The following is a 27,178-nucleotide window of genomic DNA, read 5'->3' as shown; positions in this document are numbered from 1 at the left end:
TATGTTGCTGGTCCCTGAATAAAGCATGATTTAAGGGTTCACTCTTGTCTCTGCCCGTGGATCTTTATGGTGACAGACAACAGGAGCTCTATTGTTCCAGTTCCGGATCCAAATTACTGCAGCTGGGAATGTAATTTCCTGTGCCTGTGTCCCATCTGAGGACACAAAGTAGCTATCTTGCAGCTATCTTGTATCTATCTTGAAAGGTTGCTAGGTAATGGTTGATTGTTGTTTGCTTGGTTTGCTCGCTCTTTCTTCCTTCCTTCCTTCCTTCCTTCCTTCCTTCCTTCCTTTCTTTCTTTCTTTCTTTCTTTCTCTCTTTCTTTCTTTCTTTCTTTCTTTCTTCTTTTTCTTTTTCTTTTCTCTTTTCTTTTTTCTTTCCTCCTCCTCCTCCTCCTCCTCCTCTTCCTCCTCCTCCTCCTCTTCCTCGTCCTCCTCCTCCTCCTTCATTTTTCTGAAGACAAGGTTTCTCTTCATAGCCCTGGCTATCCTGGAACAAACTCTGAAGACCAGGCTGACCTCAAACTCAGAGATCTGACTGCTCTGCCTCCAGAGAGCTGGCAACATGGGCTACCACGCCTGGCTCTGCTGGCTCTGCTGTGGTGGCTAGTTATATGTCAACTTGACACAAACTAAAGTCACCTGAGAAGAGGGAACCTCGATTAAGAAAATGCCCGCATTGGATTGGGCTATAGACAAGTCTTGAGGGCATTTTCTTAGTTGGTGATGGGTGGGGGAAAGACAATTGCAGGTAATACCAACCCTGAGCTAGTGGTCCTGCATTCTGTAAGCACTCTGAGCAAGCCAGTAAGCAACACTTTCTCCATGGCCTCTCATCAGCTCCTGCTTCCAGGTTGCTTCCCTGTTTTGAGCTCCTGTCTTGATTTCCTCTTGTGGTGATCAGTGATGTGGAGGCCTAAGCTGAATAAACCCTCTTCTCCCCAACTTGCTTTTGTCATGGTGCATCGTCACAGCAATAGTAAGCCTAAACTAAGACAGTTGCAGAGAGCAGGGATGACATCCGGCGTCAGGCCCACCTTTGCGGCAAAGGTAGCTGGAACTTCGAATAATCTTAATAGCACCCCTACTCCAGCTCCCAAGATCTCCTTCCAACTGAGAAGCAGCATCCAACAGGGCCTGTGTGGCATTGTGTGAACATGGAGTTACATCCCGATAAAACATACATTAGGAGAACATCAGAAGTCGAAAAGTCGAAAAGCTGAACGTGTCCTATACCTCAGCCTCATCCCATGGCACCTGCAGAGTGGCAGGCAGTGGGCTCCTCTCAGAGGAGCTGCTCAAGTTTCCCATTCTGCATGGCAACAAAGTGATACACTGAATATTACCAGCCCAGGAAAGATTAAAGTTCACACTGAATGACTCGAGGTAAGGTTTTTGCCAAATGCCTGTCACTTCAGATGGCAGCCCTGCTCAAAAACATCTGGTCCTGGCGAGTCAGGGGCTGTCTAAATGTGGCACTTTGCATCCTATTTTTATCTGTCACCAAATCATGGCCACTTGAAGCAAAGTGACATTTGCTGTTCTTTTCCAACATCACTTCGAATGGCTCAGGGGTGTCTGCTGGGGTGGGGTGGGGGGTGACATCTATCCCGAAAAGCTTGCCACCAGGCTGCCTGTGAGCTCTTTCTTCTATGGCCGTTGTCACGTGTGACACCATGGTGACATTCATCGCTGAGTAGGCCTAAGACAGTAAGTCTTGGAAGTGGCAGGACTGAGCGCAAGGAACAAGGAACATTCCTTCTTATTCTCTCTTACCAACCCACGTGCAGAGAGGTTTTTTTGAAGATCTATTTCTGCATGTGCTCACCATTTGTTACAGTACGCACTCCTCTCTGACCTCGCTGATGCTGCCCACTATGCCTCCCAACATGTCTGTGCATTTACATAATCAGTAAGAATGTTCTCTGTGGCTGCTTTGGTTTCTAGGTGAATGAACTGAGTATGCTGGCGACGAACAGGTATAGTTGACAGAGCAAATTCTTTCTGACGGCTGGTTTCGTCTCTGTAAACTGGGACTCACGGTGGTACGTGTCCCCTAGAGCTGTGGTGGACGGTAGGAATCACGCGCCAAGGTTTTGGTTCGGTCCTGGTCCTGACAGCCACATCCCACCAGGGCTTACTTAGTGCTTCCTGCTGGACTGGACAGTTGGGCAGATTCTCTTGGGGCTCATCGAGGGGAAGAGCACTGTGTGATTTGACATGGGTCTTGTCCTGATTCGTTCTCAGTCTGTGAGCAGGGCCTGCAAGGCCAAGTGTGGCTACCTCAGAAAGCGGTTAAATAGCTTAATGAGGATGTGCATCTCTAGAGCTTGGACTAGAAGATGAGTGTCTGCTTTCTGGCTTCCTGGTGTACAGAGCAGGGGAAGTCCTGAGTGGGCAAAGCCCTGAAGAATGTGTGCTATAGACATGAATGTGCCCATATTGAGGACCGCACAGCATCGAGACCCATGGGGAAAACTCGATAGCCTGTCCTCCAACGCTTCCTCTGCCCCATATTCCTATGATGACAGTACATGTAGAAGAGGTCCACCGTAGCTTTCTAGCCCTGTTTATGGCCTGAAAATGGCCCCCCATGGAAATTTCCCCTATTGAAACTAGCTAAGCCTTTCTCCTTGACCCAGTTACATGCCATCACCCACCTCCCACTTTACCTGTGTGTCCTAACCATACTTCCTCAATCAGCTCTATGCGCTCACCCACTTCCCAGTTCAACTTTAAGGATCGCACACGCTGCATTCCCAGGTGCTGAGGGTTCCCCATCAGAGGGCCCAGCTCACCCAATCCCAGCTTTCCTCCCTCTCTTTACTCCCTCACTGCCCTGGTCAGGTTTGTTTCTGAAGCAGAGCTGAGAATGTGGCATCTTGGGGTTTAGCAATTCCAAACAGAAGTGGGAGAGTCCAGGAAGTGTTTTTTGGAAAAGGGCACCAAAGCCAGGGCTTAGGAAAGAATCTGGAGAGGCCAGCCTGGGGGGAAGCTGGTATCTCCTCCTGCTCCAGGCAGAGCAAAGGGCACATGGAAGTGGGAGGGGAAGCTGGACTTGGGAAGCTACTCAAGGGATTGTGTCTACTGCTGCCCACACAAAACGGGTTTTCAGTTTTCCAGCAAGGATGGGAGAATGGCTGGCAGGTGAGCAGCCCTTATGCCACTCCATGTTTGTTCCTCTCATCAAGGACTGAGGAGAACTTGGGGAGGTGCTCACAGAGGCAGTGCAGAGGAACCACCCATCCTTCACACTGGCCCGAAATGCAAGACAAGAGTGCCAGAGCCCTAGCTCAGTGGCCACCTTGCCTTGTGCGGTGCAGCCTGCTCTTGCTTTTCAGTTGCCCCATGCAGTGAAAGCCATGCCCTTTCCCTGGGGGAAGCTGCCATGATTCTGTTCCTGACTAATACCTGCAGGACCCAAGCTTGCCTCTGGCCTTTTCTGTTAGGTTCACAGTGCCAACTCCAGCAAAGGGCTCAGCCAGAGAAGGCATCTGCCATCCCAAACAGAAGCCAGGAGGCAGGTCAGAGTCAAGGTTGCCAAAGACACTGTCCGGAGGCTGGGTCCTGTCCTGCTGGTGTGCCATCTTAGGAGGCTGGCCTCTCCACACCTGTCCATAAGATGGCAGGGGGGCTAAGCATCCCCACCCAGATATATAGAGTCAGGAACCAGGTACTCATAACCGAGATACAAAATGGAGAGTGTGAGGTTCCACTACTTGCTGGCAGCCAGCACCAGGTCATCAAGCTCCTGGGGCTAACCTGTGAACCCTCTGGTCATCAGCCCCAACACTGGTAAGCAATGCCTTGAAGGAGGTTCCCACTGCAGCTCAGCCTGGCCTGACTGGGAGCTTTAGCTTCATGCTGCCACACACAGTATTCTCTGCATTCTCTGCCCAGAGTTCTAGTGATGACATCGCATGTGCCCCGTGGATCTCTGACTTGTTCATTTCTCTTTCTGTTATTTGAAAATCTCACAATCTACCCGCCCTCCTGTTGATGAGCACTGTGGCCTCCAGTGAAAGCTGTTGAAATGCTGCCACAAATGCTCTTGTGCTATCTTTCAGTAAATACTGTGCATGCGTGCGTGCTTGCGTATTCTAGGAGAGAAACTATCAAAATGGCTGTTCCGTGGGTGGAAAAGAAAAAAATTGATTCCAAACAGCCACGGGCATCTTCTGGGAAAGCAGGACCCAGAGAGAATCCAGCTGGTCATAAAGAGACCGGGTATCTGGGAGGAGGGAGGCTTAGCTGGAGCAGCCTAGAACTAGCACTAGAGCTTTGATTCCCTTGGAAGCTTGTTTGAGATAATAGAAAAGTAGCTGCCCTCTCCAGAGATGGGAGAGTGACTGTAGTAGCAGATAAGAAAGTAAATGGCTTTTCCTGCCAAGCAAACCCACTTTAAAAGAAGTCTGAGGGATACTGAGAGTTTATGGGTCAGAGTCCAGCCTGAGCTAAACTCAAATTGTCATTGTGTGTGTGTGTGTGTGGCGGGGGGGCGGGTAGAACAAACACCAAGTTTGCCTCTTGTTAGGCACACAATTGGGAGTAAAACTTCTGGGTCCTAGAGCAAACACACACCTGGCTTCATTAAATACTTGGCATCTTGTTTTGGTATTGTTTTTCTGATGCAAGTTTCTAAACATAGGTAAGTTAATAGTATATTGATCACCTGAATGTCCGCCACCATGATTCTAGCTTTAATATTACACTATACATGTTGATCATGACTCCCACAAGTCATCTATCCACCTCCCCACCCATGCGTCCATCCTTTTTCCTACCATATAAGACCCCAAAGTGCTGAGCGTGGCACATTCCAACCTTCAGGAGGCAGAAGCAGGGAGATCACTGTGAGTTGGAGGCCAGCCCACTCTACAAAGTGAGTTCTGGGCTAGCCAGGGCACAAAGAGACCCTGCCTCAAACAGCAAACAGTCACACAAACCCTTCCTAACTCCATGCTTCAAGTCTACCTACCATATCTCTTTGGCTAGGATTACTCCTATGCCCTCATTTCTACCTACTATGCAGGGCAAAGGACCAGGTGACTAGAATAGACCAGTTCAGACTCAGCCGGGGCAGAGCCATGTTCACATACAGCACAAAGCTATCCGATACCTGAACAACATCATAACTCGGTATGGAGGAGGAAAGGGAATGTGGCCATTGGTCTCCAGCCTCCAGCTCCTAATGTCATCTCCAGAGAGAATGCCACAGGCAGGGAAAGGAGCTGTGTGAAATCCTGCACAGCCCCTGACTTCTTTCTCAAGCCAGGAGATAAAGCTGATTCCCTACCCCTATCCCCCAGAACCTTCTCATTTCTACAGATGGACCCAGGAGGGTTGCTGTCAACAAGCAAGAGGGAGGACTGGCCTGGCCTTGAGTACCAAATATCAAACATGTGTGCCCGAGGTACACAGCAGTGCTCAAGAAACTTTTTTCCCTAAGATTGATGTCAGGCTTTAGGCAAATTGCCACCCCTCCCCAGGCCTCAGCTGCATCATCTACAAAGATAAAAAAGAAAGGATGATGTTTGATAGAGCAATCTACCCCACTCTTGAGGTTTCTCCATCCAGACGCGGGCAGCACATCCCCCTCCTCCCACCATCTCTCTGCAAAGGTCCTGAGCCTCGAATGACCACAGCCAGCAGCAGAGCCCTGGAAGCTTATCAGACATGCAAATGAGCAGACCCAAGTCAGCTCCTTCCAACAGGCGCACATAAGGCAACTTAACACAGATGTCAGCTAGGCTATGAGAGCCTAGGAGCCACACTCTGAGATAGTTCAACTGCACCAGAGACATCAAGGAATTTAAAACACCGAGTCTCCTCCTACATCTAAAGATGCTGAGTGAGTGGTTCTAAGGTGGGGGTAGGGACTTGAACCCGTAACCAGGTTTGGGAACCGGCACTTACAAACTTCGGCAGAAGTGCCTTTCCCTTAGCTATCTCTGGGCACTGATGCGATCATCCATTAATTCATTTGCTTGTTGGTTTCTTAACTTATTAAGAAATTTAAAAATATTATTAATTAATGCTATTTAATCTGCCTTCCAGCTTTCTCACTGTTCATCCCCCCACCTGTTTCAATCCAGACAATCCCAACATCCCCTGCTTTTCCAGGGGGACCAGCTCCAAGACTTCAATGGATGCCCGAAACCACACATCACACCGAACCTGCTCAGGCTATTTCCTCCTACACATGCTAAATGTGGCGGCTTCATTTACAGATTAGGTACAGGTAGAAATCCACAACAGGGAACACTGATAACACAAACAGCCCCCACTACCCTGTGGTCAAACAAACATGGCTTCTCGGAGCATCCCATTGTGCTGTACTCACCCTTCTGTGATGCAAGCTAATGAGATGTAGCGAGGCGCATGGCGTAAGCATGGCGGCCGCAGTGTTGGATTACGACATCAGGGGTCTCTTGAACACAAGCGCTGTGGCACTGTGGTACTGTGGCACTCTGGCAGTCCCTCCTGTCTGGTGACCAAGCCAGCTACTAGGTGACTAGATGGTGAGCCGTGTACACAGCGTGGACATGCTAGACAATGGCGTGACTCACATCCTGTGTGGGACGCAGCAGGATGATGTGAGCCTTCATCGTGGTACCCGGGATGGCATACAACTTAAAACAAATGGATTGCTTATTTCTGGAATTTTCCATGTAATATTTTTCAAATTAGCTGTAATAGAAACTGCGGAGAGTGAAATTGGATAAGTGGAATGACAGCATTTATGACATGGCAGGCACTTTAGAAGACAAGTTTCTGTTTCCAGGGGGATGACCGTGAAGCTGGCAGATGCGTGGCTGCAAAGAACTCGCCAAGATGGGACCCTGAGAGACCCCTGGAGCCTCCAGAGCACAGGCCGAGGGCAACAGCTGACGGGCAGAAAGGTTCTTACAGATGTGTGACACTCTGGAGGGAGTATCCCAAGCAGGTGGTGGAGGACACACAAGGGCTTCTCTGGCAGAGCCAGAGACGAATCTGCTGGAGAACGTGAGAGACTAGGGGTCAGTGGAGGAAGATTGAGCTCCAACAGGGCAGGGACTTGCAGGGAACTCTGGGGTTTGAGTATGGGTCTCTGGCTATGGGAGGCAATCCCAGCAGCTGGCTAGACCTCAGAGCAGTGGTTCTCAACCTTCTTAAAATGGCGCCTCTTTTAATACAGTTCCTCGTGTTGTGGTGACCCCCCCCAACTATATGATTATTTTCATTGCTACTTTTTGACGGTAGTTTTGCTGCTGTATGAATCATAATGTAAATAACTGTTTTCCCATGATCTTAAGTGACCCTCGTGAAAGGGCCGTTAGACCCCCAATGGGGTGATGACCCACAAGTTGAGAACTGCTGTCTTAGCGCCTGCTCTGTAGCTGAGTGTGGAGAAAGAACTGCAGTTCTGGAGAACAGAAGCAGGGCACGGTAGTAGGCAGGTGAACCATGACTATATCCCCAGCAGGAGATGAGGAGAGGGCAGGATGGAGTTGTGACATTGGTGGAGCTGGGAGGAGACAACCTAGGTGAGAGTCTAACCTCTCAACCTCAATCTGGATTGGGAGAGGTGATACTGACTCTCGGGTTGGCTCTCAGCTCAAGGGAAGTCCAGCTGTGGGTCTCACAAGATCATAGCCTGTTCGAGGTCAGCTCCCTTGCTTCAAATAAAGTCTCACAAGGCCATTAATTTGTTATAAAGCATCAGCTTAAAAACATTCATAAGCGAAAAGGCCAATTTAAAAATGAATGTTTTAATGATCAGGATTTAGCAGCTTGACCTCTAGGGAATGTTATTCTCACAGTAAGAGTTGAGGAAAAGGAAAAATACCTATCTTAGGTCCCTTTTGTCATTGGATCCATTCACTGCTGCCGGAAGAGTCACAGAGTCACCGATGCCTAGCATGCAGTCCCTTCCTGCTCTGCTTACATGCCTCCAGGGATGGTGACCTCACTCCCTAATGACCAGGGCAGTCTTTTCTATGTTTGGACAGGCTGGCCATCAGAATGTTAGAGCCTCTTACCCCAACAGACCTTTGACCCCTGGACCCCAGAATGCTTTATCTCCCTTGTCCACTCCATACACACCCTTCAGCAATACAGTCTTTATCAAAGCAGTTACTCCGTTTATCTTGAACTTCATTCACCTGCCATGACCATCTCCCTACACAACACAGCATATGTGAGTTACATGTTTCTGAGTTACTTGGGCTTGAGTTTCAGACAAATTAGCTCTGCACCCTTCAGCATTCATTTCCCAAGCACAAGGACATTTTCTTACATGATCTCAGTGCACTGCTCAAGATCAAGGAGTTAACACAGATACAATATATTTTAATCTCGCTACATAGTATATTCAAATTCTAGCCACTGATCCACCAGGCCCCTTAGAACAACAAAACAACAACAACAACAACAACAAATGCCTATTTTATGAAAGTTACCTAAGGGTTTATTTTGCTTCTGTCTGAAGGATTGTGGTACATCATGGCAAGAAGACCCAGCAGCTGCTGTGTGAGACGGCTAAGTACACTGTACTCACAGTCAGGGAGCAAAGAAAGAATGTTGGTGCTCAGTGCGCTCGCTCTCTCTCTCTCTCTCTCTCTCTCTCTCTCTCTCTCCCCTCCTTCCCTCCCTTCCCTCTCCCTTCCCTCCCCCTTCTCCTCTCCCTCTCTCCCTTTCCCTTTTTCATCCCATCCATGGAACAGTGACACTTACATTCATGGTAGGTCTCCCCTACTCAGCTAAACCTTTCTGGAAACAGCCCCTGCTCCTGTAGGCAAAGATGTGTCTCCTAGGTGATTCCTAGTCCAGTCACATTGACAGTGAAGCTCAATCATCAAAGTCCACCTCTTGTCAACCAGAACACTTTAAATCATGACACTATACAACCTTGACCCTCAAAGGGTCAAGTCTGGTCATCTCACAGTGTACTGAGTTCATCTGTAAAAGTCTCCCAAATCATAACATTTTTAACATTACTTAAATGTTGTTTAATGTAACTTAATTACATGTATTTAATGTATTGATTTTAATTAAAATTAATAATTTAAACATTATTTAAATGTTAGATTTAAATTATGCCCATGCCTATGATCCCAGCATTTTGAAGTTTAAGGCCATCTTTGGCTACTCGCTGAGTTTAGGGCCGTTCTGAGCAATATAAAACTCTCTCATTGTACAATGGCAGAATAAACATTCATTTTCTGAAGGAGAGGAGCTCAGGCATAGCAAGGGAAGATGGGATTGAAAAGACCAAGTTTCAACAGGGGAAACCCAAAGTTTCATATCTGGCCTCTTTGGTGGCTTCATCTGAGTCCCACAGGGCTTGGGCAGCCCACCCTCCGGTTCCACTGTCCCCAGCACACACGCCTTCTCTCTTCTCTCTTGGGCCAGCTTCATTTCTTGGCCATCCCATGCCCTGGCATCTCCAATCATGGGGCCTTTACATCTTAGACTTTATCTCCTTAGCCTCATGCAATGGCCTCTCTGGTGTCTTCGGGGAAGTTCTTCAGAGATATCCTCAGACCGGGTCCTTCCTTTCTAGTGTTCCACAGGTTGGTGTCTTCAATCGGAGTTGTCTCATTTGTGGGGTGTCCACCAGAGAAGACTGCTTGGACATGGTCTAAGCTACTAGGAAGTCTTTTTAGCCGCTAGTGACTATGCTGGGTGTTTGGGATCATATTTAGCCCCGAACCTTTCTCAGGGTGAAAATTTAAAGCACAGAAACCATGCTGAGTTAATACACTTCAGTCAACAAGCGCAGTCAGCCAGGAGCAGGACTACAGAAGCCAAAAAGCAAGGTTAGGGCATTTACAGATGCTTTTTTTTTTCCTTCTTTTTTCCTAGGTCTTTGTTTTGGATATGTCAGGTGATGTTGTCTACACGCTGAGTTTTATGGCTTGAATAACACTTCCATTATGGAGTCAGCTGTGCTAAGGTCTGGGAGCCTGTTACAGTCTTACCCTCGGGGCATCCTTCCTGTTGTTCCAGCCCAGAGAGCAAGATTTCCTTTTTTCTGAAGGTGTACTTTCTGTAACTATTATAGCTGCTTCTGCTTCCGCCACACTCGCCTCAACACAACTTTGAATTTGCCTGTGCTCCTTCCTGGACAAATCACCCATTTTCCATATCCTTCTGCTTCGAAGTCTCATTACAAACCTCACTAAACATAACAGCAATAGCCACACCATAATCATAACCCAAATGCTAGACGTATTGAAAATTTCCCTGCCAAATAGCGGTCCACTGCCTTTAAATTCAGCCTCACTTAAGTTCTCAGAGCATGAGCCAACTCCAGGCGTCTCTTTGCCAGAAGGCAGCAATAATGGCCCCCAGCCCAATTCCCACTAAGAGTCCTTATTCCTTTCCAAAACCTCAGGAGTACAGTCTTTATGATCCTCACTTCAGATTGCTGGTTTTCTAAACTCCCACCAGGATGGCCCATCGGATTCTGCTTAAAGCATTCTGGGGCTTCTGTAGCCTAGAGGGAGGGGATGCTTTCACATGCCCTTTCTTCCCATCAGTTACTTCCAAAGTCATGAAGACGACATGGCCAGCTTGTCACAAGTGATGACTCCATCTCTCGGCATCAGTTCTCTGTATCAGTTACTTTCTCCTCATTGCTGGGATGAAATACCTAACAACAGCAACTTAAGGATGTGTCCTGGATCGTGGTTTGAGGGAACTCAGTCCACCACGGCCAGGAAGGCGTGGTAATAGAAATATAAGGAAGTCGGTCATACTGCAACCCCAGGCATGAAGCAGAGTCGTAAGTGCTGCTCCGCTCACTTTCTGTTGACTTTCTACTCATTCTGTTCAGGACCCGAGGCCATGGGAAGAGGCTAGACACATCCAGGCGGGTCTTCCCTCTTTAGTTATACTTCTCTGGGAATTCCTTAATAGATACACCCAAAGTTGTGTCTCCTAGATGACTCTGAAGATGATCAGGTTGGCAACAAAGACTACAATTTTGGTTTGTTTGTTTGTTTGCTGTCCAGGGAGCCAACCAAAGAATAGGCTCTGTCCACTGGTGTATCTCTTAAATCTGAACAAATCATTTATCGTTGCCTATGACTTTGATCGCTTTCAAGAACATAGGTATGTTGTTTTGTACATTGTCTCTCAGTTTAGGCTCTCTCTCTCTCTCTCTCTCTCTCTCTCTCTCTCTCTCTGTGTGTGTGTGTGTGTGTGTGTGTGTGTGTGTGTGTGTGTGTGTGTGTGTGTGTTGAAGTAAGAGGACAACTTGCAAGCATCGTTTCCTTCCTTTCACCGAGTGAGTTCCTGACCTTGAACCTAACTTGTCAAATGTCCTGGTAAGTGCCTTTACCCACTGGGTCATTTCTCCAGCCCGATCCTGGGTTGTTTCACAGAGTACTCTGGAAGGTTTGTGAGGTTCTTTACTGAGCAATTTCTGGGTGTCAGCTGAGGCTTCCTGCATCTGAATTGGTGTGAGGCCTAGCACTCTGCCATACACAGGGACTCTGTCCTTCATGTGCACTGTGTGCAGGCTCGAAGGCTTCTTCTGCTGCCAGTACTTATGGTTCTCACATGCTTTGGGCTGGCATTGCCCAGCATAGTCTGGCTGAGCTCTGTAGATCTACTCTGTTGACCCTGTAGCCCAGTAAGTCAGTACAGATACACCTCCAGAGGAGCAGGCAGAGAGACAGAGCTGGCTTCAGAGACTCCTGTATAAAAGCCCTGGAGACCATGCTCGAGCTTTACTGACCACTGCCCTGCCTTAACCCTGCATAGACCTAGCTCTTTGCCTTGTGCCCTGACCCTTCTTTGCCTATGACAGTCACTGTGGTGTAGCAAAAGACCAGGGCTCAGCTGCACAGACCCAATTGCAGCTGTGTGCTCTTGGGAGCATTGCTTTACCTCCGTGGGCCTGAGAATTCTCACCAACTAGTAGAAACCAGAAGCTGAGCTTTTTTGCTGGTTTGTGGTAGGAATCACTCAAGGAGACAGTGCTGGGTATGTATGTATGTAGCAGGCATTCAGGGAAAATGATTCCTTTCCTTACTTCTTCTGTCCTGAACTCTGCATCACCGATGAGTGGGAGTCTTGGCCAGAGGGAGGCCTTGACATCAGCATCCTGGGATCACCAGCATCTGAGACAGTCCATATGGCCCTGGCACTTTGTCAAGTACAGCAGAGATATAAAGGTGTGGAGTCCTCTCTATGATGGGTTCTTCTAATGAAGTCTTTGCCCAGGGACCTTGCTAGTCAGCACTCTCCCCAGACTTTTCCTCCTTTCCCAGGCAGAATATTTTCCTGTCTACTCCTACCTGGTGTCCTTATGGCCACTGAAAAGTACCGTACCTAGCAAATTTGTATAAAGCACCATTGCCTCTCTCTCCTGGTTCCTACCTAATTTGATGTGATGACAGCCTTGACCTGAACATCAAGACATTCTATTGACAAGAAATATCTAGATAAACCTTACTTTCCCTTGATTTCTCCAGAGACAGTTTTAGATATTATTAGATGTGTCCATCAAAACAAGGCTCTCTGTTTATGTCCCATTAGCATTTGTTAGCACAAGAAAGCCATCAAGAGCAAAATATGCACAGGCTCTAATTGATGTGCATCATAATGAAATGTTCTTGTCAGTGAACTGTCCTCCTCCAAAGGAGGACTATATTCTTAAAATATAGTTTATTATGCATTTCTCATTATAAAAATAACACCCATGTCTGGAACACAGACAAGGTGCTGGCTCTATGGGAAACCACTATGCACACAAATGAAAAAAATTTTTTAAGAAGTCCCCAACAACAACAATAACAAACGAAGCCAACAAACAAACAAACAAACAAACCACAGGGAATATCTGGAGTGCTACGATGAGGGTCATCTGCATTCCATGGGTTGGAAGGTGGCTGGTATAGACCCTGTCCATTACCACTGTCTTTGTTGCTACCATTACTCCAGCATTAGCCTCTTCAAGCAGCCAAGAAAGGTCCCCAGGGAGTCTGAAGCAGTCTGGTTTGTAAGCGAGAAGAGAAAGTCTGTCACTACTGTGACATCATAGGAAGTGGTCAGGCATGGTCCCTCCTGATACTCACTGTGTTCAAGGCCCTTTCTGACAACTTGATGCTTGGGGAGCCACCAATCCTCAGTTCCATAGGAAGACACAGCAAAGGTGACAGAGACTCTCATCTACCCCATAAGAGAGAGGCTAGAAAAAAAGAGGGCTCAAATGTTTTTGTAACTTTGTGTTTAAAATCCATGTCAACCGGGCAGGGCTTGGAGTGAAGGAGCTGGAGACTGGACAGTAGGAAGCCGACACGCTGGAAGAAGGTATCTTAACAGGTATGGTGGTTTGAATGAGTTTGGGCCCCATAGGCTCATGTACTTGCATGCTTAGTCCCCAGTTGATGAGCTGTGAGGGAAGGATTGGGAGTTGTGGTCTTGTTGGAAGACATGTGACACTAGGGGTGGGTTTTGAGGCCTCAAAAGCCTATGTGAGAGGTAGCTTGGAGATTAAGAGCACAGCCTACTCTTCCAGAGGACCCAGGTTCAGTTCTCAGCACCTACCTGTAGTTGTTCACAACCATCTGTAATTCCAATTCTGAGGAATCTGGCACCCTCCTCTGGTCTCTGTGGGTACTACATGCACACTGTGCACATACATATACACAGGCACAACACTCATACACATAAAAATAAAAATAAGTGTAAGCTTACATTTAAGGTATCTTAGCTAGTAAACTGACAAAAGACTTAAAAAGATCCAGTTTAGACAGGGCATGGGGGAGTGATTGCTACCAAACACTCACAAAAATGGACACAGCTTCCCGAGGACAGCTTACCAGTAAGTGCTAGTGGTCCTTAAAATGCAGATCTTTGGATTTGATTGGACAGTTCTGGGGCTGCCGACACATCTGGAGAGACACAGATATTCACAAAATTTAACACTTAAGATGAAGAGCCCTTCTTTTGCAAGCCTGCAAAATGTCCCGCACAGCTATCTGCACCACTTTGATTTTAAAGAGGAAAAATATTAAGCCTTCAGCTAACATTTTGTGAAATGATGTAGCCACAGGCCCCACCTGAGGCTCGGGAACTGAAGAGTCCCGGGAGAGCTGACTGAGGAATATGGAATCTGTTTCCACATTAGACAGCCTGGGGGGGAGATTAGCATTATCTATCATTGGTTTAATTGAGGACCCAAAATGCCATATTTTCTTCATTTTGCCTGGAACGATAACAGCTCAGCACTGTCACCCTGGTTACCCCACGCTAACCAGAAGCTCTCATTAGCAACCACATCTGATTAATAGAAGCAGGGAAAGAAACAGCTTAATTACGAAGTGACACCGTGGCAGACCCAAAACTTCAAACCCCAGGCTCTAGGTGGGGGATGCGTTCTGACTGAGAAAGAACATCTCAGGATCGGTTGCTATAGTGACACCAGTTTTTTTGTTTGTTTGTTTGTTTGTGGTTTTGTTTATTTGCTTGTTTTGTTTTGTTTGGTTTTTGAGTGCTCAGTTGGGGCCAGGCATGTGTTATGTGCTTTCCTTGGCTTAATTCAATGCACTTTACCAGTGATTTTATGGAGAAGCCAGGCCACAATTGTGTATGGAGTGACACAGAAAGTGAGCAGCAGAGACAGACCTCATTAGGGGATTTATGGGCCCAGAGCCAGGAACCTTGATAAGGTTCACACTGCTGTTCCCTAGAGACCCACTCACCCACCATCTACTGCTCAGCCATCTCTTCACCAGTATATCACTCACTCACCCATTACTCTACCCCCTTATCTGCCTATGCATCATCCATCCACCCATTTCCAGCCACCATCCATCTACCATCCAGCCATCCACCAAACAGGTGCAAATAGATGGATTCCAGGCGTTTCTCCAAACCATCTTTTCGTCTACCATTTATCCATCCAATCTCTCTCTCTCTCTCTCTCTCTCTCTCTCTCTCATTATCTATCTATCTATCTATCTATCTATCTATCTATCTATCTATCTTCCTAGCTACCAATCCAACATACATACATACATACATACATACATACATACATACATACATCTATCCACCTCCCACCCATTCAACCCACCCTCTATACATTCAGCTTCTATACATTTGTTGAACTCATTCTGTGTGTCAGTCATTCTATGGATATTTAGGACATGCTAAAGAGTTTCAAAAGTCCTCAACCCTACAACCTTCTTTCTAGTGTTTGGGCAGAGGTAGGAAAGATGGATAGTTGAAACATGCATTAGATGAGGCAAAATAAAAGTAGGTAGGGAATGCCTCAGTGGACAAAGGCTTTTTCTACCAACATGACAACCTGAATTCTATCCCCAGTTCCCACATGTTAGAAGGAGAGAACTGACTCCCTCAAGCTATTCTCCAACCCCTGCATTGTGGGATATATATAACCACACAAATAAGCAAATACACACATAAATGTAATTAATAACGTATGTAGTCTTAGCTACATAGTAAGAAGTTATCCCAACTAACAGCATCAACAAACAACAAGTGGGAGAGAAAGACAGAGACACACACATACACACACACACACACACACACACACACACACAGAAAGAGAGAGAGAGAGAAAAGAGCAATTGTTTTAGAGTGATCAGAGAAGGTGTCTGTGAACAAGATGGCTTTGAGTGAAGGTCAGAATAAAGGGAAGGAAGCAGCCATGGGCTATGTGGAGGAAGCAGGCTAGGAGAATCCACAAGTATAAAGCCCCACAATCACTGATGTGACAAGCAGATGCCTTCCTGTCCATGTGAATTTGTTCTAAGCTCCTCTGACTTTCTCACCATGTCTTTACCATCCTTCAGTTTGGGTATGTGTGGCACCATAGTTATTCTGTGGTTAAGTCATCCTTCCCTTGGTTGTTAGATGAGGTGGTTATTTCTCTAAGTCACCCTGGATAAATTAGTTCCTTCTTGGTTTCCCCACATTGTCTAAGCATAGAGAATCCTGAGAGTAAGGGTTTGGAGGGGGTAACAAGATAGAGAAATGGCTTACTTTGGCAAAGTCACATGAACAAACAATATGGGTGATATCTGTGGAATTGAGAAAGACAGAAGTCTTGGGGCAGAGGAGGGAAACAGAATTGTATTCTAGATGTGGCTTGAGCAACCATTTGGAGGCTGGAGTAGGGACGCAGCATGAGCTAGTCTGTATTTTAAGCTTATTCTGGTGCTGCTGCATGTGGTCTATAGTGGGTGTGATGATTTAAATGAGAATGGCCCCCACAGACTCAATTGTTTGAATGCCTGGCCCTCAGTTTGTGGAACTGTTTGGGAAGAATGAAGAGATGTACCCTTGTTGAAAGAAGTGTTGTGCAACTGTAGGGTGGGCTTCGAGATTTCAAAATCTCACATCAGGCCCAGTCTCTCCTCTCCTCTCCTCTCCTCTCCTCTCGTCTCGTCTCCTCTCCTCTCCTCTCCTCTCGTCTCCTCTCCTCTCCTCTCCTCTCCTCTCGTCTCCTCTCCTCTCCTCTCCTCTCGTCTCCTCTCCTCTCCTCTCCTCCTCTCGTTTCCTTCTCCTTCTCCTCCTTCTTCCTCTCTCTCTCTCTCTCTCTCTCTCTCTCTCTCTCTCTCTCTCTCTCTCTCTCTGCATGAAACTTGTAGATCCAGCTACTGCTACAGCACAGCATCATCATGCTCTTCTATCTGCCACCATGTTCCCCACCATGAAGGCCCTCTGAAATTGTAAGTCCCCAATTAAATTCTTTCTTTTAAAAGTTGCCTTGGTCATGGTGTCTCTTCACAGTAGTGGAACAGTAACTATGACAATGGTTGAGCCTAGAGGGAAGATGTAAGCCAGGAAGTCTGTTGTTTGGGGTCTAAAGGAGCAATCATGAATGTCTGGGCCATATTGAGATGAGATCTCGACTTTTGCCTCTAGGACAGCCAAATAGACCTGCCTTGGATGGTCTCAGCCCATCTCATACACTTAGTACCCTTCCATCTGCCTCTGGTCTCCTGCATGAAGGATTTATATTTGAAATGGGAACAAGTAGTCACAACCATGAGAAGACCCATGAAGGAAGGACTGTAAGGTTACTTTATAAGCTAATGGACTAATTTAGAAACATGTGCTGTGTGTCTGTCCCAGTGTTGTGAGGAGCCCACCAGAGATGACCATTCAAACACAGTTTATAGCTAATTGAAAGTCTTTATTCCAGCTAGCTGGGACTACACTCAGGTTTTCTGGATCCAAGTGTAGTACCAAGTGTTTACAGTAGGATTTTTCTTTCAAGGACAAAAAGTATATCTTGATATCTTGCTCAGTGGCAGCAGGGGAGGTTTTATGCAAGTAAGCATTTTAACAGAAGCTAAGATAAGCAGTTAGCTTGAGGGGAAGGTTTGCACGAGCCAGCAGTTTAACAGAAGCTAAATTAGTTAACATATTTTGATTTCAGGTTTCTAGAATAGAGTTGGGTAATTATTCACAGAATTCTCCATCAAGGAGAACAAATTATAGTTAAACCTGAAATAGCCTCATCAAGAATGCAAGGTGGAACTACCCAAAGACTATATACATGGACTGACCCTGGGCTCCAACCTCATAGGTAGAAATGAATAGCCTAGTAAGAGCACCAGTGGAAGGGGAAGCCCTTGGTTCTGCCAAGATTGCCAAGAACCCCCAGTGAACGTGATTGTTGGGGGGAGGGCGGTAATGGGGGGAGGATGAGGAGGGGAACACCCATATAGAAGGGGATCGGGAGGGGCTAGGGGGATGTTGGCCCAGAAACCGGGAAAGGGAATAACAATCGAAATGTAAATAAGAAATACTCAAGTTAATAAAGATAAAAAAAAGAATGAAAGCAGTTTAAAAAAAAAAGAATGCAAAGTGGAGGAACCTCTACACTGTCTTGCCTTGTCATACCAGCATCCATGTTCTAATTTCTCTAGGAACTATGCTCTCTTATGAGTCTCACTTCATGTGCTTGGATACCACTAATCCATTCCATTGCTTAAGAGGTGGCCAAGTGACCAGATCTAACCATTCTAAACATTCTATCCTCTTGGTCACACGTAATATGTAATATCTCAGATAGGCATGGATCCCAAATAGGCCCTATTTGGGAAGCTGGCAGAGAACCTCAGTTGAGGCAGACACATATATTAGAGGAAAGATAAACTCTATAAATGGGGTGTAAACTTGAAGCCACTCAAGATTCCCTCTTTCATCATTAAGCATATGGATAATCTGAAGGCAAATCTGCAGCAAGAGGTCGAGGGGAGACAGGGGTACTGATAGTTTCTCTGGGATGTGTTATCAACAAAGTTTCTTATGCTTTAGACAGTTTGAATTAAAGTTTCTGTTGGTTTCCTAAGCAGGATGTAAACTCCCTATGAGCATTTCCAGCTGCTTTTCTCCATATTTGTATGTTCATATTTAATGTTCAGGTAAAAGGCCATCAACAGTAAGTGCTTGCTTGCTGAATTCAGTCATTCAAACCATATCCCAGGCCCTGTGAATCACACTCTGCAGCAGCCATGCTCCTCCAGGGGACATCAGTGCACACTGCATTCCTCTGAAAACAATTTGAGCCTCCAATAGGACTTAAAAGCCTTGGAAGAGTCTTACCAGCCCCAAGCCCTACAGAGTGCTTTCCAACTTCCTCCTGAGAAGCTGAAAGGGAGAGAAGCTGGCAGAGGACCTCAGTTGGGGCAGGGTAGACCCAGCTAAGGGGAGTAACTTTGGTCCAGTTTAAAGGAAGAAGCTGATTTCCTCTGAAGACTGAGCTATAGGCATTGTGACTTAGAGGGAAGTCAGGAAGCCTACAGTCAGCAGCAGACAAGCCCCAGGATGGAGTGGTTCAGGACAGGGTTGAGGGACAGCTCAGGAAGCATCACCCAGGAGGTAGTTTCCTTCAATTGATCCTTTGTTTACTCTTCCAAAGGGAAATTCCGTGCTTTTTTGAAATGCCCATCAAACTTGCCTCTCCATCACTTCAGAGAAGAGCCAGGAGTAGCTCAGAAAGCCTTGGAGAGAGATGGAGAGAGCAAGCTGAGTGCACTATGGCTTGGGCAGTCCCCACCCCACCTCTGCTTAGCTGGTAACAGCTGTGTCCCTAAATTGGTTCCCAAAGTCACTGTAAGGTATGCCTTAGGGACAGTCAGGGAAATTGGATGTGGACTAGGAATTAGACAAATGGATTATGGCAATATGACCTTCCTTGGATGCTCTTGCTTATAGAAGAAGGCTATGGATGGTTTACATCAGCAGGTAATTATCAACCAGCTTAGTGATTAATCACCTCATTCATGCCACATTGTGTGACTTGGGGCTGCACTTCCCAGAACCTCTGCAAGGTGGTATCTGCCTATACTCTAGAGGGCAAGAAGCAAAAGCTCAACCTCCTTGTCTGTTACCTTCTTTGGCTCTGGCAATGGCAGCTCTGGTTCTCACCAGACAAATATCTGCCTGGTGGCTTTGAGTGACAGGAGGCTGGACCTCCTTGAGTAGGCCAGCTTTCCCCCTGAGACCCCACCCAAAACTACATCCATGAACCAAGGGGAAAATCTCTCCACGACTCCTCAATCCACAGGAGCCTCTGTAATTGAGCTGTGAGCACCATCTCTTCCCACCTGTGGTAAGGGCTATAGATCCCAGTAGCCAGTCAAAGCCCTGGGGTAAGGGACAGCCTGGAACAAGACAGACAAGGCAGAGCTGCAGAGGGAGAAGAGGAGCTGTGGAGGGAAGGGAGGAGGGACAGAGGGAAGAAGGGAGAGAGAGAAGAAGGGAGGGAAGGAGAGAGGGAGGGAATGAAGAGAGAGAGAGAGAGAGAGAGAGAGAGAGAGAGAGAGAGAGAGAGGGAGATTGAGAGAGAGGAAGGGCTCCACAGTGAAAGGACAGATAATAGGCAAGTGAGGTGATACACAGGGGTGAGGTGGGGTGGGCAGGGGTCAGAGGCCAATTTGAAGGCAAGGCCTTGGTTCTCTCTTCCATCATGTGAGGTTTGGAAAATGAAAGCCTTATCTCAGTAGCCCAACTCCTGTGTCATTAATGTTTCTTCGAGGTTCTTTTAGGGTCCAAAGCAAGTTCTTGGTTCCAGTGGAGAGCAAACCTTCAGGGTTCTCAGAGGCCAGGATGATAGAGTCATGGATACACTTCCCTACCTTGTACAGGATTTGAGCCTCATTCAGCACCCAGCCATGGAATGCAGATGAGTTCTACGCTGGTGGGACAGTTAGAGGCAGCGTGCCAGAAAGGGGGCAAGGACTGTGGAGAACAGTTCTGCTGGTCACTCAAATTCCCCTTTAAGGCTCATATTTCCCAAGCCTTCTCATAGTTATCTAATGACTATAACCCTTAATACATCTTCTATCCCATGGTATTCAAAACAGATTCTCTTCCCAGACTGGTTTAATTGACAGAGGAGAAGGAGGAAGTGGGACGAGACAGAGAGCACAGCGTGCCTACAACCAGTGGACCCTGGATGAAGCAAAGACAGGAATCCAGCTCAGCTCTTCTTGCAACATCTCTACAAAGTCGCGCTTTTCTAAATATGATTTTAAAATTAAAATTCTAAAGAATGCATTGAGTCAATGACACCAAATATGACTCTATTATCTTCCAGATTAGATCTTTATTTGGCTAACAAAATTGAGTCTGCCCTGTGTAGCTGAGTAATCTCTTCCGTATACTACTCATTCTCAGAGGAAAGTCCAGCTCTGTTGCAGTGGGTTTTGAAACCACATCTGTTGCCTTGGGATTGAATTCGTCTGTGTTGTGACCTTGTTGTGTTGTCCCAAGGAAAGAGATTATTGCTATCCCTATTATTATTACTATTATTACTATTATTATTATTATTATTATTATTATTATTATTATTATCTCTATGAAAGGAAAGTCTGGAGTGTGTGTGATGGTTTGGGAAGAGAACTTTCCCCCAGAGCCTCAGGCACTTAAACCCTTGGTGCCCATCTGGTAGCGCTGTTGAGCAGGGGCGGGGATGGGGCGGGGAGGTGTGTAAGTGGCACAGACTTGTATGTCACCCCCGGGTAGGCTCTGAGAGTACCAGTCTCCCCCATTTCGTTTGTTCACTCTGCTTTGTGCTTGTGGTTCAGGATGTTAGCCCCTAGCTTCCTGCTCCTGTCACCATGCCTGCTGCTTACCTGCCATGCTGGACTCTATTCCCTCCGGAACCATAAGCCCAAACAACCTTCCTCTTCTGTAAGCTATCACGGCGTTTTGTCACAGCAATAGAAAGGCAACTAATACACCATATATCATAGAACCTTTATTATTTTTCCTCTAAATTCTTAGAAACGTACATAACGCCCGTGCTCTAGTTGTGATATCATTTGATAGACATTTAAAACACATCTTCATGTATAAATATTTTACATTTGGTCCATAGAACAGATAATTTTACTAAATAATACTGTAATTTTTTAAAACAGGCTCTGTATATAGTCTGAATAGGCATATATTACATATACTTTTTATATAGAGATAAATTTACTTGGTGTTCTGAGAATAAATCCTTATTGCAAAAAAAAGCATATATGATAATACAATTATCTTCTTCCCTCTGGGCAAAAACTAAAAAAGAAAAGTTACACATATTCACAGTTCTCACAGTAATTGTACGACCCTTAACGTTGTGCTCTATAAGGTTAAGTTTGGGTGGAAATCAGGGGATTTCTTGCCAAACATCTCAGAGGTGCTTACAAACATGAAATATACTGCATTTATCTCAAAAAAGACTTGTTCTCAGTTTTCCATCAAAGAACATCGAGCAGCAAGAAGGAAACCTCCTGCCTTCATCCTAAAGGGCTTCATAGACAGGTAGGGGAGGGACGGGGCCACGAGACACAGTGGAGGGTCCTTGCATTCCACACCTGGGACTCTGGCGACAGGCACCTGTGCAAGCTGGTCGCAGAGTCTCCACTGAGCAGGCAGATGCCTCAGCCACACGACCCTGCTACAAGTGGCCTCGGGAAGAGCTGGTAGATTGCCTACACAATATCACACGGGACGCTAACTGCCACATGTGAGGATGGGTATGCATGTGTGTGCATTTCTATGTGCGTACGTGTTTGCATTCTCTACAGTGTGCTTGATGCTCTGAGGGAGGGAGATAGCTTATTGCAAGAACTGGTGTGCTGGTCACTTTTGGATGAGAATGACAAGAGATTCAAGAAACCCACGGTCACAGTTATTCACCATAGTTATTAAGGATTAGTCATAAACACAGTTTGTGAGCTACCAAGCTAAGAAGCTACGGGACAAGACATATACGCTTTGCTACATGGGAGTCCATCCTCTCGGCAGAGGAGAAAGACGGAGCTGCTGGAACTTTCCAGAAACTGTCTCCACTGGCTTCACCAACACAGAATCCAAGGCCAGAAGGGACATACGATGCTCCCCACTGGAGCAGGGGAAGCTCAGTGCCAGGGTAGGATGGAGGGAACCTCTGAAGTAACCCTCCTCCGTTAGTGGGTGTGTACATCTGAAAGTTTTCCAGAAAGGTAAGGGGGGCAGGGGGACAGCAGAACAGAGTGGCAGTGACAGTCTAAGAGGGAAACCAGGGTGGGCTGGATTGGTCCTGACTTAGAACCTTCACCTTGATTTCCTTGGCCATTGTTTGTGTTAAACTGGGCAGCTCAGAGGGACTACAGCTCCCACTCGGGGAAAGTCCTGGGTTGGTGATCAGAAAAGGCAATTGTGCTTGTGGCTTTTCTTTTTCTCCTCAGCACACAGAGCTCTTCTGGATAGGCTGTTTGCTGTTAATGCCACCTGGGGAGGTGGGGCAGGGGACACTGAGCTGCCCGGATCACAGGGTCACAGGGACAGAGGACCCTCTCCGCACTGGTCTGTGAACAGTCTGGGGATGGGTCTGTGAAGCTGCCTCGGGAAGGAGAAATTAAAAAGGAAGAGGCAGGGCCTGCCGGCTGCCAGCGGCCATGAACACAATGCTGTAGCCCTGGTCCATGACCAGTTCAGAGCCAAGGTGGACAGAAAAGTCTGGATAACAGTCTACAGTTGGGGCACAGGACAACAGTCTGAAGAAGACTAAAAGCCAGGAGTGTGTGGCCTCAGCCATCACCCTCTCTGGCAGCATAAAAAGGAGCTACAGTGGCAGTTACAAAGGCCAGCCACCTGCTCCTGCTAAGGGGCCTCTGTGAAAGCCCCCAAGGGGTGGCTGCCCACTCAGGGCCCACCTAGGGTCAGACTGTCCCCCATCTCCCCTCTCTGCATGGTGATGGTGTCTGGACCCGCCCCTTGAGGTAGTTGGAGACAGAGAGTATCTTCAGTCTTCAAGGGGTGTGGGTACAGCCAGTCCAGGGTGCCAGTGTAGGGGTGATGAGGGGGCTGTACCCCTAGATGTAGGCCTCCTTGCTGGCTGAGCTGCCAGCCTGCGGCTGCTCAGGACCATTCTCAGGGCGCACGATATCTTCACTGGGCTGAATCATGACCTGGAGACGCTGTGGGCAGGGGTGGAGGTAAGGTCCTTCGCAATGAGAAGCAGCCCTTCCCCTCTCTCTTCCTCCACCAAGCCCAGCTCTAGCCAAATATAGTGGACCCAGAGTCTCCTGACTGGTCCTCTGATGCCTTTCCTGACACTGTCTTCCCCCCTTTCAGGACCCCACAGACTCCCATTTCATCCAGTGTAAAAGCCAGGTCCTACAATGCCTTGCACAGTCTGGCCACTGTCACCTCTCAGACTCCATGTCTCCCTATTTCCCTTTCTCCCCTCCTCACCTTCCCTCCCCTCCCTTCTCTTCCTATGTCAGCCACACTGACCTCCTCTGCCCTTCAAACACCCAAGGCATGTTCCTCTGGGCCTTTGAAGATGCTGTTCCTCTGCCTGCCACATCTCCCTTTCAAATCCTTACATAGTTTACTCTGCCCGCCCCACTTCTTCCTTCTGCCCTCCAGCCCCACTGATCTCCCTCCAGCTGGTCTCATGGCATTTGGATGCCTGGACCCTTGTATAAGCCTCCCATCCTACTCTCCCATTCTACCCTCCTAAGACCAAGTCTTTCTGCTTCTACTCCTCAGCCTGGCTTTTCTTCAGGCCTCCGAGGAGCAACCTAACGCTGCTCTACCTGGTCAGGATGGCAGTGCGTCAGGTGTTCCCCGTTACTCTAAATGGCACTGACTTGTTGACTCAGGCCTTCCCAACTAGAGCCCGAGCTCCCTCCATGCAGTAGGGCTTACCTGCTTCAGAGAGCCCTTTAGGGTGAGGAACATGTAAGCCATGTACCCGGGGATGAGCACCATGGAGGACAGAGCCATGAGCCAGCCCACGCCCTGGCCCCACTTGGGGAAAACGTAGCTTCCCATGGTGAGTGGTGTCATCTGCACAGCACTGAAGAGAAACACGCCCTGTGGATGGTGAAGGGCATGATAGTCAGCCCCAGGGGCTAGACCAAGCCAGACCCTACCTCCACTGAGCTGACTCTCACGGCCTGCCATCCTGGTACTCCGCAGGCAAAGACTTAAAGCAGAATCCCCTTTTTGGAAAAAGTCTGGAGCGACCCCCTCCTGCGGGCTAGCTGGTATAGTGGGCTGGATGGCCACCATGATCTTACATACAGCACAATATAAGCAGCAGCCCAGTCCCCACCTCAAGGACATGGGGTGTCCCTGCCAGGGCTCTCAGGACCTCGGCACCTGTTAAAGAGGGAATGAGACTTGCTAAGGAATAGAAGGCTCTGCATGTTGGGAATGTGGGCTCCTGGGCTAGGCTGAGCTAGGAGAGTGACTCAGGACAACAGTCTGAGTGCTGAGGCTATGAGGAGGGCATGTGATTGTTCCCCAGCAGGCCTTGACACAGATAAGCAGCAAACAGTATAAGGGGAGCATTACCACTCATAGGGAGTGGAAGACCTGGAGAGATTTACCCTGCCCTCACTCCCAAGAGTATTCTTCAGGGAGCAGATCTGTCTGCACCACAGTCTGCCTCATCCCAGGGGGCTAACTTCTACCCAGTGGGCTAGCCTCATCCCAGTGGACTAGCTTCATCCCAATGGCTGGTCAAGTCTCATCTTTACCGCCACAATGATGGGTGTGAAAAAGGACCAGCACAGCTTCCACCAGATGCAGGGCCTGGAGCCAACCATCTCCTGGATGTTGTCATAGAACCGGTTGACACCTGTGACATGGGAGTAAGAACAGAAGGCAGGGGAGCTTCCAGGACAGTGGTCTAGGACCCAACTCTACCATTTCTTTGAGGTGCAACCATGAGCAAGTCCCCTCACTTCTATGACCTCCAGTGTCCTTGTCTCTTAAATGGGACCTGTGGTTTGGTTTTAATCAAGTCCTGTGGCGCCATAACATGAAGACAGGAGGATATGTAAAGACATACCTTCCTAGCGCCCTGCCCACAGACACCTGTCCTAGCTATGCATTCATTGGCTTTGCCGGGAGGGCACGTTTCCCCAAGATGCTCTTACTATGAGAAATGGATGGTAGCTTGTGAAGAATTTCTGAATCTAGGAAATCAGTGATAATGATAAAAGAAAGACCTGAAGGTCTCAGAACAGAGCAGGTTGTGTCCCCTGTGGAAAGCCACAGAGTGGATGCAGAGGGGATCCATTAGGAGGGAGGAGCAGACAGTGGTGGGAGGAGGGTGATGGGGTGTAGGTGGAGGATGGGGGAGGGGTAAATTTGGGGAGGACATTCTTAGGGTTTTGACTCCTAGGCAGTCATTCGGGGAACCCTGGCCCCACAAGAAACAAATAAAATAGACCCTTTGTGGTTAGTTTCGGAATAGTTCATACCTGTAATCATACATTCTCTTAAAGTCATTGAGCACGTGACTTAGAAAGTTGTATTGTCTGGGGCGCCCCCCCTTTTTTTTCAGATAAAATGTCTCTTTTTTCCACTTTTATTTTGTTTGTGTGCGTGGAGGCACATGTGGAAGCCAGAGGACAACTTGTGGGAGGCACTTCTCTCCTACAGGTGAACTCAGGTTGCCAGTCTTGGTGGCAAGTATTTTGTGCCATGTCACCAGCCCAGCCCTCTAATCAGTTTCAAACCAATCATTTTATCCTCAAATTTATAAAGTTATAATGGCTTGCATTTTACCTTTTAAAGATTTATTTATTTTTCTTGTATGTGCATAAGTGTTTGTCTGCCTGTGTGTCCACACTATGTACATGCAGTGTCCACAGAGGCCAGAAGAAGAAATTGTGTCTCCTGGAACTGGAGTTACAGGAGGTTGCAAGTCTCTATGGGAAGTGCTGGGAACTGAACCAGGTCCTCTGCAGAGGCAGCATGTGGTCTTAACCTCTGAGCCATCCCTGAAGCCCCTGGCTTGCACTTTAAATAAACATGTGCGACTCCCCATCACACTTTCTCAACAGGACAGCACTTGTGGGAGTGTTATAAAGGCAAAATAGAGGATTAACGTTCAAGATCTCATTAGTGAATAAATGGCTGGATGGACGGATGGATTAATGAGGGAGGAGGGCTGGATCTCACCATAAAACCAGGAAATGGAGACACACTCAAAGAAAACCAGGAACAGCAGGCTCATGCCACTGGCAGAGTAATAATCGAACAGTTTGAAGACATAAATGCCACCCTGAAAGAGACAAAGGGATAGTGCAGACATGGCTCCATGCCTTCAGACGCTCCCCCAGCTCCAAGATCCAGAAGAGCCTGGGACTAGGCACTTCGCAGCTGGAAAGCTTGAGGGTGCAGTGAAGAAGCCCTTAGAGTCTATGGCTGCTCAGTCTCGGGGCTGGGACGATGTCTGGGTGGTGGCAGGAGATGTCCTATTTCCAGTATGGCTTTCAGGAGGACTGGAAGCAGCCAGCCCATCACCAGTATACACCGATGATAGTTCTTTCCTGCCTAAACCCTCCCCCGACTCACACAAAACAGTAGGTAGAGCTGTCGTTTTAAGTCAGATCTAACTGCAAAGCCTGCAAGGTCTGGTTTGAATCTCCATCCATCCTCCTGCTCTCTGCCTCCTTCACACTGGCCTCCTCTTGTCCCTCTGCCTCCCCAGATGCATTCCTGCTGCAGGGCCTTTGTGCCTGTTCGGTTTGCTTCCCTAAGATCCTCTACTCCCACCCCAGCTCTGCCTCATCTCTCAAGGCAAAGCTCAATGGTTACTGCCTTATGGAAGCTTCTCCTAGCTACCTTATGAGTTACAGCTCCTCCCATCCCTGTTGGTCATTCTTGAGCCTACTACTGATTTCCCTCCTGGCACTTCCTCTCAGAA

At 47.5% G+C, this 27,178-nt stretch overlaps 1 protein-coding gene and 1 long non-coding RNA gene across 10 annotated transcripts in view; one reads left to right on the top strand and one right to left on the bottom strand.

The window, feature by feature from the left end:
* The first annotated feature begins 6,388 nt into the window (after positions 1 to 6,388).
* LOC102548867 (uncharacterized) lies at positions 6,389 to 20,536 on the top strand. Of its 8 annotated transcripts, XR_005503831.2 has the most exons (10): positions 6,422 to 6,596; positions 6,785 to 7,019; positions 8,471 to 8,561; positions 9,469 to 9,554; positions 9,847 to 9,937; positions 10,524 to 10,768; positions 10,998 to 12,164; positions 13,246 to 13,314; positions 16,888 to 17,036; positions 20,340 to 20,536. It is a non-coding gene; the product is annotated as an uncharacterized LOC102548867 (long non-coding RNA). The 8 variants fall into 8 exon arrangements; XR_005503833.2 differs by having other exon boundaries at positions 6,785 to 6,902; positions 9,469 to 10,768; XR_005503826.2 differs by having other exon boundaries at positions 9,469 to 10,768.
* A 679-nt stretch (positions 20,537 to 21,215) lies between these two features.
* The window catches only part of Slc6a1 (solute carrier family 6 member 1), a 33,394-nt gene continuing 27,431 nt past the window's right edge, over positions 21,216 to 27,178 (bottom strand). Inside the window, exons 13-16 of one of the 2 annotated variants that reach the window (XM_006237059.4) lie at positions 26,431 to 26,533; positions 24,999 to 25,099; positions 24,163 to 24,330; positions 21,216 to 23,426 (exon numbers count right to left, since the gene is read on the bottom strand). In XM_006237059.4, the coding sequence (XP_006237121.1) occupies positions 23,322 to 23,426; positions 24,163 to 24,330; positions 24,999 to 25,099; positions 26,431 to 26,533 (477 nt within the window). In that variant the 3' untranslated portion in view covers positions 21,216 to 23,321. The remainder of the gene's footprint in view (positions 23,427 to 24,162; positions 24,331 to 24,998; positions 25,100 to 26,430; positions 26,534 to 27,178) is intronic. The other variant, NM_024371.3, reaches the window with a different exon arrangement.

Source organism: Rattus norvegicus, chromosome 4 (assembly GCF_036323735.1).
Source record: "Rattus norvegicus strain BN/NHsdMcwi chromosome 4, GRCr8, whole genome shotgun sequence".
Lineage (NCBI taxonomy): Eukaryota > Metazoa > Chordata > Mammalia > Rodentia > Muridae > Rattus > Rattus norvegicus.
Note: the sequence above shows the minus strand (reverse complement) of the source record. Positions and strands in the feature narration are given on the sequence as shown.